Source organism: Sander lucioperca, chromosome 11 (assembly GCF_008315115.2).
Source record: "Sander lucioperca isolate FBNREF2018 chromosome 11, SLUC_FBN_1.2, whole genome shotgun sequence".
NCBI classification, from domain to species: Eukaryota; Metazoa; Chordata; class Actinopteri; order Perciformes; family Percidae; genus Sander; species Sander lucioperca.
The window spans coordinates 14,018,839-14,030,269 of record NC_050183.1 but is presented as its reverse complement, the minus strand read 5'-3'; the positions used below and the strand labels follow the sequence as shown (position 1 = coordinate 14,030,269).

Below are 11,431 nucleotides of genomic sequence, written 5' to 3'. Positions count from 1 at the left end.
TGTAGGTAATGCATGTTACCTAGGCCTGTAGGTAATGCATGTTACCTAGACCTGCAGGTAATGCATGTTACCTAGACCTGTAGGTAATGCATGTTACCTAGACCTGCAGGTAATACATGTTACCTGCAGGTAATGCATGTTACCTAGACCTGCAGGTAATACATGTTACCTGCAGGTAATGCATGTTACCTAGACCTGCAGGTAATGCATGTTACCTAGACCTGCAGGTAATGCATGTTACCTAGACCTGCAGGTAATGCATGTTACCTAGACCTGTAGGTAATGCATGTTACCTAGGCCTGTAGGTAATGCATGTTACCTAGACCTGCAGGTAATGCATGTTACCTAGACCTGTAGGTAATGCATGTTACCTAGGCCTGTAGGTAATGCATGTTACCTAGGCCTGTAGGTAATGCATGTTACCTAGACCTGCAGGTAATGCATGTTACCTAGACCTGTAGGTAATGCATGTTACCTAGACCTGTAGGTAATGCATGTTACCTAGACCTGTAGGTAATACATGTTACCTGCAGGTAATGCATGTTACCTAGACCTGTAGGTAATGCATGTTACCTAGACCTGCAGGTAATACATGTTACCTGCAGGTAATGCATGTTACCTAGACCTGCAGGTAATACATGTTACCTGCAGGTAATGCATGTTACCTAGACCTGCAGGTAATGCATGTTACCTAGACCTGCAGGTAATGCATGTTACCTAGACCTGTAGGTAATGCATGTTACCTAGACCTGCAGGTAATGCATGTTACCTAGACCTGTAGGTAATGCATGTTACCTAGACCTGCAGGTAATGCATGTTACCTAGACCTGTAGGTAATGCATGTTACCTAGACCTGCAGGTAATGCATGTTACCTAGACCTGCAGGTAATGCATGTTACCTAGACCTGTAGGTAATGCATGTTACCTAGACCTGTAGGTAATGCATGTTACCTAGACCTGTAGGTAATGCATGTTACCTAGACCTGCAGGTAATGCATGTTACCTAGACCTGCAGGTAATGCATGTTACCTAGACCTGCAGGTAATGCATGTATAGTGGAGCCTAAATTTCCGAGGCAACCTCAGTGATTTGATTGAGTCTGATAACTTTAGACAACATAGGGAACCAAACGGAAGCGGGACGGGATTCGGGAGTCTTTCTTTCTGGATTTTTGCAGGACAGGATTTTTGAGGGGGGCAGTCATGTGATCGGGATATGATGGGAGTATTTTCGTGTGCTCAGGATGGGATGGGAGCGACAGTTGATTCCCGTGTCCCCCTCTACTACAGACGAAAAACTGTCAGATACAGAGAAGTCTGCTCAGTTTCTTGTTAAAAACAGGAAATCTTTCTAAACTCTTAAATGCAGATGCACTTAAATGAAAAAATATGTCTACATTCCCCAAAATCAAGGTTTCTTTAACCCTTTTGCCTCACTCAAAAAGTTGTTCTGATGTCTTCATAGGACACAAATGTTCACGTTAGAAAACCTCTATATCTTCAGTCCTGACTATAACTCCCAAATATTTATTCATTTTCAGATTTTTAACACTTTAAAGAGGGAATTTCCCCAGTGTGGGATGAATAAAGTCTATCTTATCTTAAATTAGGGATTCACCGAATCCAGATTTTTGGGGTTTGGCCGAATACCGAATCCTCCTCTCATCCTCAGTCCATGAACACATTAATGAAGTAAACAGTGACTGTCCTTCCTTTGCCGTACCTGAAGTTGCTGCATTCTGGCTGCTGTCTGTAGATTCCTTCGTGCACAACTCGTATTCTTCCGGATGTTTGATACCAGATGTTGTAACAGCGGTGTTGTTGTGTATAGTTTAGGGTCCTCGCCACCACCAGACTAATCAGCATTGCAGATTGAACATGTAGCTGGACTTGAATGGCCTTCTTTTGACTGAAAGTACTGCCAAACTACACTTTTTCTGCTCACCAGTTCCATTTTCCACTTCTCACAGCCTACTGCATTGAACGTAAACACCTTCCCGTAATCAACGGCGCCGTCATTACGTCGACCAGCGTAGCGCGCGGAGGGTTCGATGGGAAAAAATTCCAACCCAACCCTGTCAAAAATCCCAATATTTGGCCAAATCCTGGATTCGGTGCGTCCCTGTCTCAAAGCCAGTTTGTTTGGATAACGCGTCTCCCTCGTGTTTGTGTCTCAGGTGTATGTACATCTCCGGTGTTCCCGGCACCGGTAAGACGGCCACGGTCCACGAGGTGATGCGCTGTCTGCAGCACGCGGCCGACGTAGACGAGATCCCTCCTTTCCACTTCATCGAGATCAACGGGATGAAGATGACGGACCCTCATCAGGCCTACGTCCAGATCCTGCAGGTGAGAGCAGCGAACGTCACAAGACCAAAAGTCAAGAAATGTCTAAAAACCTGAGGTCTCTGGTGAGTTCACAGACTTTAAATAAATGCTAGCAGTTTGCACTAGGGCTGCACAGTATATTGTTTCTTTATCGTCATGGCGATATCAACTTGCGCAATAATAAACGCATCGCTAGGGCCGGGTACCAAATGCAATACTTTCTTTTATTCTTTTGAAAGTTTCTTATTTCACAAATTAAAATAAGTCTGAAAATATACATTAATATGAATTGCAAAAGTTTAATAGCAAAGATAAATTGACCTATTTGTGAAAAAAGAAAAGAAAATGTACACATTGACGGTAAGTTAGCCACTATGGTAGCCATACAGTTAAGCTCAAGGAGTCACCGTGCCTTTCAGATGTATGTTTAACATTAAAACATGATGCATAAATAATATGCGTTTCTTCTCATCCATTCTGCACAGTTTAATGTGCAACTCGATTGTATACGATATATGCGGTAGGGGGTCCCTACTCGGTCTCTCGTTCTTCTTAGGGGTCCCTGGCCTATAAAACGTTGAAGACCCCTGCTCTAAAGTATCGAAAAAATGCCTCCTCGTTCAGTACCTTAGAATAAAATGTCATTGGCGTCAGTGAGCCAATCAGCACGCAGCATGCTTCTACCAAGATAATGTCTGGGATTGGCTGTCTAACGTTGCACGTTGTAGAGACAAGCAGGAAAAAATGTTCGTTACACAGAGACGCAGGGGTACACCGAGTAGGAGCTGGAACATAAAAAGGTTTGGGCCGTTGGTTTCGAAAAAAGTACCGTTCAGGAACCGCTATGGAAACATTGTGAACTATACCGAGCCCTTTGTTGCGGCTGTAAGCGGTGTCACTGCCCGATGTGAGTCGAGTGCAGATGTGAGTCGCGCATGCGTCACTTTGCGACAAGTAGCCTACAAGATGCTAACGGCTTTTTGAGCTAACGCACAGTCTATGAGCTAACGTTAGCAATCAAACAATCATAGATAGCTACAACGTTTTTGAAAAGACTGCTGCTGCTGGCTACAAGTTAGCAATCAAACACAATAAAGGCTGTCACTTAATGGCGTTTTGAGCTAACGTTAGCAACCAAACAGTCATAGATAGCTACAGCGTTTTTGAAATGATTACCATCTTCTGTTATTGTATGTAAAGAGAAACGTTTATTATTTTATAGATTTCACAAATTTCAGTATGACACGTTATGCCGTAAACAGTTTAAATCTGAGCATGCGCGACTCACATCTGCACTCGACTCACATCAGGCAGTGACAAGCGGTCCAACAGAGTGCTGCCGCGAGGGACTAAACTCTGAGAGATGCATAAACACACTCTGACGTGCTCCAGATTGTAGTGCAATGATTTATTCCTCCACACGTAAAATACAGCGCCGTGTTTTGAGGTGGTTCGGGCATCTGGTAAGGATGCCCCCTGGGCGCCTCCCTAGGGAGGTGGTCCAGGCACGTCCAGCTGGGAGGAGGCCTCGGGGAAGACCCAGGACTAGGTGGAGGGATTATATCTCCAACCTGGCCTGGGAACGCCTCGGGATCCCCCAGTCGGAGCTGGTTAATGTGGCTCGGGAAAGGGAAGTTTGGGGTCCCCTGCTGGAGCTGCTACCCCCTGCGACCCGACACCGGATAAGCGGACGAAGATGGATGGATGGATGGATGACGTAAAATACAACTAGTACTGCAGTTACCAGATGTATAGTTACTTTGTGTGTCGATATAACTGCGTTAGTGCGGCGGTCAACAGAAAGTGTTCACTCCCAGGCTCCCACCCCTCTCTGTCAAAACCCCAAAAACCAACAGGTGAACAGGTGAACAGGTGAAGCAAACACATATGTTATCACTTCTGCTCAAACCGCGATGAACACGCCCACCACCTACAACACACGTGTCAAACTCAAGGCCCGTGGGCCAAAATCCGGCCCCTTGCAGATTTTGATCCGGCCCGTTTATCAATTTATGTTCACAATAGAATTTGGCCCACATAGTTTTTGCCACTTTTTCCAATGTTTTTGGCCCATTTTTACGACGTTTTTATTAACTTTTTTTGTCGTTTTTTTTTTTATTTGATGGCTAAGTTACTTTTTTGGGTCTATATGTCGACCAAGCTGTAAGAGAGAAGATTATATGAGACATGCAATAATACAAGATAAGATGCTTGACTTTTACGAAGAAATAATAGCATGTGAATAACCTAAACATGTCTGGCCCTGGATGTGATTTCTTATTTTTTTTTAGTTTGACACTCCTGACGTACAATATAAGTGCACAATAATCAACAGACACGATGTGTTCACTGACTGACTGGTCGGTCTGGTCTCTGCAGAAGCTGACGGGTCAGAAGGCCACGGCCGACCACGCCGCAGCGCTGCTGGAGAAGAGATTCAGCAACGCCGCTCCCAGGAAGGAGACCACCGTGCTGCTGGTGGACGAAGTAAGAACCTCAGACAGGAAGTCACGCCGCTTCAGATCAAACACTAACTAATAGAGCTTGTGTGTGTGTGTGGGTGGGTGTGTGTGTGAGAAAGAAAAGAGTGTGTGTGTGAGCCTGTGTGTGAGAAAGAGAGAGCGTGTGTGTGTGTGTGTGTGAGAAAAAGTATGTGTGTGTGTGTGTGAGAAAAAGTATGTGTGTGTGAGCATGTGTGAGAAAGAAAAGAGTGTGTGTTTTCTGACCACGGTGGGAAATCTGTATTTAAATATGAATTTACAGAAAATAACTATAATGTGATTAGTCAGTTTCATTACTGAGCTCTTCCAGACACACACACACACACACACACACACACACACACACACACACATACATATATATATATATATATATATATATATATATATATATATAATCAAAATAAACTGGAATTTCAAAATAAACTAGCAAATCACTCCGCCCAAGTAGCAGAAGTAGCAGTGCTTCGCCTTCTGAGAATATAGTTCCCAGTTGTTATTTGTACACGCTGTGATTATACAAATCACAACATGTAAATAGGAACATGTTGGCGTTATTTTGTCACTTATTGGGAGCAGTAGGCTAGATGGAGCCGGTTACCTCCAGGATCTGTGCTAAGCTAGGCTAGTTGGAGCCAGTTACCTCCAGGATCTGTGCTAAGCTAGGCTAGATGGAGCCGGTTACCTCCAGGATCTGTGCTAAGCTAGGCTAGATGGAGCCAGTTACCTCCAGGATCTGTGCTAAGCTAGGCTAGATGGAGCCGGTTACCTCCAGGATCTGTGCTAAGCTAGGCTAGATGGAGCCGGTTACCTCCAGGATCTGTGCTAAGCTAGGCTAGCGGTGGGGGCGTCAGACAGAGTTACAGCACGCATGGAGATGAGAAGGGTATGTATGGACTTGTCTAACTCTGGGGGATACGGTGAATAAGACAAAGTCCTAATAAGTCAGCGTGTTCCTTTTAACTTGGAGAAGGTTCCCTTCTTTAACCGTGTGTGTGTGTGTTGGACCGTAGTTGGACCTGTTGTGGACCAGGAAGCAGAACGTCATGTACAACCTGTTTGATTGGCCTACGCGGCGCCATGCCCGCCTGGTGGTGCTGACCATCGCCAACACCATGGACCTGCCGGAGAGGATCATGATCAACAGAGTGGCCAGCAGACTGGTGAGAGAGAGAGCTGCTGTCAAATTTGAGGGTTAAAATTTGACCCGTTTTTTTAAAGTTTCTGTGGCAGGAATTTGGCTTTCTTTCAACCAAATGGACGGTTCCATGAAACGCTCTTCACAAGTCAAATTAAGGATCAGTTCACTACTATCACTGACTTTTGGCTGTTTTATTCAGTTTTATAGCATTATTCTGACTAAACTTTCACAGTCTGTGATTATCCATCAACATACGTTCCTTTGATCTGAAATATTAGTCAAAATAATTCATACTTTCTGCTTTTTTAACTCAAAAGTTAGATATAATTTCATATAGGCTATATAAGGTTTAGTGACCAGAAATTCCAAAAATAGTGGTAAGAAGTTGTTAGTGTACACTGGTGGTAATGGGGGGGGGGGGGAGCGCCAAAAAACTTTGACCAATTTTACAAAAACGTTGAAAAAAAAACATTGAAAAGAGACAAAAACATTAAAAAAAAAAACCCAGCAAAATGGGGACTAACTTTGGGGATTTAAAGGGTTAAGGTCCTTGCACACTGAGTCCAAAATTCACATGCAAAATGTTCAGACTTTAAAAAATGAATACAACCTTGCGTTGTGTCAATCGTGCCTCAGAAAATATTGAAAAGAAAATCTGAACGGGTTTGATTTTCTGCGTTTTTTTGCATCCGTAGCAAAACGTTTTGATGCGTTTTGACGAAGAGAAGTATGAGCCGATCCAGAAACGCAGCACAGAAAGACGCCTGCAGAGTGCAACGTATCATTTCATCACTCAGATAGTCTGCCGTCAAGATGGTAATAACAGTCCCTCCAGAGAAACGTGATTATGCGATCTCATAACTCAATGCATAATCAGCCAAAGTCTGCATATTTATGCGGGGGGAGGGGGAGCATTTTTTCAAATACGGCGCACTTTCGCCACGTAAATTGCTGATTTCCACGCAAAATATGCGGGGCTTGTATGATTTCATAATCCCCGCATTTTAGTTGCAAAAAAGTCACACATAAATCTTAGCAGAAAGTTGAAAAATGTTGCGTTTACTTCACACAAGAGCAGCCGTTTTCCCCTGTTGCCATGGGAACGTTATGAAGTGACGTAATTACGCGACGTGAACGTCATCGAAAAGCTGCAAACCCCGCGATGAAGCCACGATGAAACCGCAATTTTTGCAAGTTCCCGCAATTTCATCGCATAAAATTGCATAAATATCCCGCAAATTCCATCGCATTTTTTAAGAAAACGTGCCGCATAATCAAGGATTTTTGCCCGCAACAATCACAAAAAAACTCCGCATTTTTCTGGAAGGACTGTAATAACCAGGAGGAGGAGGAGGAGGGAAGAGAGGAAGATGAGAACGCAGACAGAAACAGAAGAGCAGAAGAGAACAGAGAGAGAGGGCAGCCAATTCAAAATATATCAAAAATATAATGGAAAGTATGTCGTTGCGTGTCATTGGGCATTTTTAAGTGGGTATATGGAAATCCAGGAGCTTTCTTAGTGGGTATACTGCGTATACCTGCGTATCACGTGGACTACACCACTGCCACTGGGTTACGTGACGCTGTGTTTGTCTGAAATGCCTCCAGGGTCTGACCAGGATGTCGTTCCAGCCGTACAGCTTCAAGCAGCTGCAGCAGATCATCATGTCGCGGCTCAACAAGGTGAAAGCCTTCGAGCAGGACGCGCTCCAGCTGGTGTCCAGGAAGGTAAACAACCGGTTGGAGGGGCGGGGGGCATCTTTCACACCTTCTGAATTTGACCAATCGAATGTCAGCAACCTAAATCTTACTTTCACTCATTTTTTTTTTTATTCTGAAACTTCCAATATTATGATCTGAAGTTGTGACCATTCAAATTTCAGCTAAATTCAGAAATACTTCAAAATGTCAAGGAGGTGAATTCAGAACAATTCAATTCTGATACATGGTTTTCAGAGTAAAATATTTCCGTGTTAAAGCTATAGTGTGCGACCGTTTTGTAATAATGAACGTCCGTTACATTCAGGCCATTGCCAAACGAGTTCCTACAAAGCTGAAGAAGTAGCCTGACGTGGTCCTACATGCTGCTCCGTTGGGCTGTGATTATGGTTCAACCGAACCAGGAAAGAAAGTGCCTCTGCGCTCAATTGGATAGACCTGCAACCAATCAGAGCAACGGAGCACGTGACGTATGTTGAGCGACGCATAGTTGTCAACAGAACTCAACTGCACGACTAGCTTCTCAAAACACTGCCTACAGCTCAACAGTGTGGTTCTGGAAGTAAAAAAAACAAACTTAGCCACGTCTGAGACGTGCGTGTCACGCAGGCAGTGTGCAAGCTCTGACCTGTTAACATGGGAGGCGAAATAAAAACGGACACGCCACGCAGCTGACACGCTCACGCCACGCAGCCAGTGTGCAGGCGGCCTTAGAATTCCTCATGAGGGCGACAGAAACTACGCCCTGTAGCTTTAAGTACTCACTGGCTTGAGTTCCTTCCCTCACAGTTGTCCTCTCGTCTCGCAGGTGGCCGCTCTGTCGGGCGACGCTCGCCGCTGTCTGGACATCTGTCGCCGGGCGACGGAGATCTGCGAGCACTCTGCCGCCGACCCCTCTGCCTCAGGATTGGTGGGAATGAGTCACGTCATGGAGGCGCTGGACGAGATGTTTTCCTCCGCCTACATCACGGCCATCAAGTGAGACTCTCTCTCTGTAACGTTAATGACGGAGCTGTAAAGGTTGGAGGAGATAACGTGGCTCATCTGTGTCTTCAGGTGCGCGTCGGTGCAGGAGCAGCTCTTCCTCAGGGCCGTCATCGCTGAGTTTCGGCGGCTGGGATTGGAGGAGGCCACATTCCAACAGGTAGAAACCAGCGGTTGATGCATAGACCGTATAAAAACATCTGGGTATAAATCCCGCCCCCCTCAGTGTTGGCGTCAAATAAGTGTTTCCCAAAGATGGTTTCTGTCATTTAGGGTAGTTCTGATCACGCTGATGTTTGTTCAAGTCTTAATTTTTCTCATCACTTTGGTTTTTATTAGTTATTTGATGCTCTAAAAACGGGCTGAAACGTCATGATTGACAGCTGGGATTGACTCGCGATTGGTCAGGTGGGTGTATGGGCGGGACTTTAAAGGTGCCGTAGGTAGGATTGTGAAGATCCAGGACTTAGCCAAAAAATGTGAACAAAGACAACTTCTCAGTCCCCCCCCCCCGCCCCCCCCTTTCTGCTAAAGCCCAAAACGGTCTCCTAAGCCCCTCCTCCCACAAGGGAGAATGAATGCGTGTGCATGAGTAGTGATTGACACGCAGTTAGACACCCCCCCCCTGGCCCCGATTGGTGCATCTGAACAGGGAGCGGTGGATTTTTGTAAATCCCACTCCAGGCTGTAGGTGGAGCCAGAGGAGCTGGATTTATTTTAAATGACCTGCTTCATGTAGTTCTACTGGAACATAGGGTCAGTTTCAGCAAATTTGACAGAAAGTTAGTTTTATAAGTCTTACCTACTGCGGCTCTGTCACTTCAACACAGACTCTGGCTCCTGCTACTGGAGCTAACTGCGCTTTCACACCTGCCTCATTTAGTTGTGTTGAATCTCACTAGAGCTGGTTTTCCCCCTTTGCTACGGTTGGTTTGGGCAGGTGTGAATGCAGCAATCGCACTTTAATGTGCACCAGAAGCGGACCAAAGAAGCAATCGAGAGGTGGTCTTGGTACGCTTTAATCGAACTCTGGAGCTGTTCCACAAGTCTGAGCTAAACCGCTCCTGTACTCAGGTGTGCTCAGCCATCTGCGATGCAGCAGAGCAGCAAACTGTAGCAGATTTGAAGTGCTCATATTCTGCTTTTTGGCTTTTTCCCTTTCCTTTATTGTGTTGTATATCTTTTTTTGTGCATGTTATAGGTTTACAAAGTGAAAAAGCCCAAAGTCCCCCCCAAAGGGACTTACCATCTCCAACAGAAAACACTGTTCACAAACTGCTCCAAACAGCTCTATTGTAGTCCAGCCTTTACTTCAGAGACAAACGTGGTCACTTTGGAACACACGTTATAATGCTCGCCTAGCTGCTAGCATGGCACGCCCTCATACTCTGCTTCTGACTGGCTAGTAGTCCTTACCTAGTTACTGTCAGGGCACGCCCTCATACTCTGCTTCTGACTGGCTAGTAGTCCTTTCCTAGCTACTGAGCATGTGCGACTGCCAACAAAGATGTTACAGCAGTGAGAGGTCTCACTCTGTAGCTAAAACAGAGACCTGAACACAGGGTGAAAAGAGGAGCTGCAGCAATGTGCAGTACAACAAAAATATGGTGTTTTTTTGAAAATTAAACCACGTAAACCTATTCTGATATAACCTCTAAATACAATTATGAACCTGGAAATGAGCTTAATACGAGCACTTTAAAATGCAAACGTAGTAGTGTGGCTGTAGCCTAAGAGTCCTCCCCTCTGTGTCCCAGGTGTTTGTGCAGCACCAGGCTCTGTGTCGGGTGGAGGGTCTGCAGCCCGTCAGCGTGTCGGAGGGCCTGGCGGTGTGTCAGCGTCTGGGAGCCTGCAGGCTACTGCTGCTGGAGCCCAGCCGCCTCGGAGTCCTGCAGCGAGTCCGCCTCAACGTCAGCCAGGACGACGTGCTCTTCGCCCTGAAGGCCGACTGAAGGAGGCTCCTCTTCAGACTCATTGATCTGAACCGTTCAACCCGAGTTATACACACACACACACACTGAACATTTCAGCTTTTAAACCTTAAATCACTTCTTGTGTTGAACTTCAGACAGAAAGTTTTGCATTTGTTATTTTTTTGTCCCCAGTTTAAAATGAGATTTTTCTCTTTCTGGGATTATTTTTAAAGTTGTATAGTGCATCTTATTTTGTATGTTTCAATGTATATGCAATAAAACCCTGTCTTTAATATGAGCTGCACTTTGATTGTTGTTCTTGCGGTAAAAGAATTAATACAAACACTATCAAAACTGAGTTTTTTCATGGACTGAATGTCCTGTTATTGTATATATTCAGAGATACTGCTGCTGAATGTGGGACATGATAACTGCCGTCCGGTTTGTGCGCCTTGAAACATAATTTGTGGTTACATTTACTGAAAAGACCTTTGTTCATATGTAACATTCACAAGGAAAACATGACTCAGGGGTTTGTGGTTCTCACAGTGTAGCAGAGCGAGTAGTGAGATGTGACATTCAGGGCTGCAACTAACAATTATTTTCTTGATTAATTTGATAAGTTTGTCAGAAAAATGTGGCTCAGTGTTTCCCAAAACCCAAGATAACGTCCTCAAATATCTTGTTTTTTTTTTTCCACAACTCAAAGATATTTTTACTTTACGTGCAGACGTGTTAGGAAGGTCGCAGACACCAACAGACTGAACAAACTGATCAGGAGGGCTGGTGATGTCGTTGGGGAGGAGCTGGACACATTGACGACCGTGGCTGAGAGGAGGATGCTGT

The 11,431-nt window shown here is 45.0% G+C and overlaps 1 protein-coding gene across 2 annotated transcripts in view; it reads left to right on the top strand.

Moving 5' to 3' along the window:
• orc1 (origin recognition complex, subunit 1) overlaps window positions 1-10,883 on the top strand; it is a 28,816-nt gene extending 17,933 nt beyond the window's left edge. For both annotated transcript variants that reach the window (XM_036006928.1, XM_031312091.2), the window contains 7 exons: window positions 2,177-2,348; window positions 4,707-4,814; window positions 5,842-5,991; window positions 7,578-7,697; window positions 8,497-8,666; window positions 8,745-8,832; window positions 10,430-10,883. In XM_036006928.1, coding sequence (XP_035862821.1) covers window positions 2,177-2,348; window positions 4,707-4,814; window positions 5,842-5,991; window positions 7,578-7,697; window positions 8,497-8,666; window positions 8,745-8,832; window positions 10,430-10,624 — 1,003 coding nt within the window. In that variant the 3' untranslated portion in view covers window positions 10,625-10,883. The remainder of the gene's footprint in view (window positions 1-2,176; window positions 2,349-4,706; window positions 4,815-5,841; window positions 5,992-7,577; window positions 7,698-8,496; window positions 8,667-8,744; window positions 8,833-10,429) is intronic.
• Window positions 10,884-11,431: the final 548 nt, after the last annotated feature.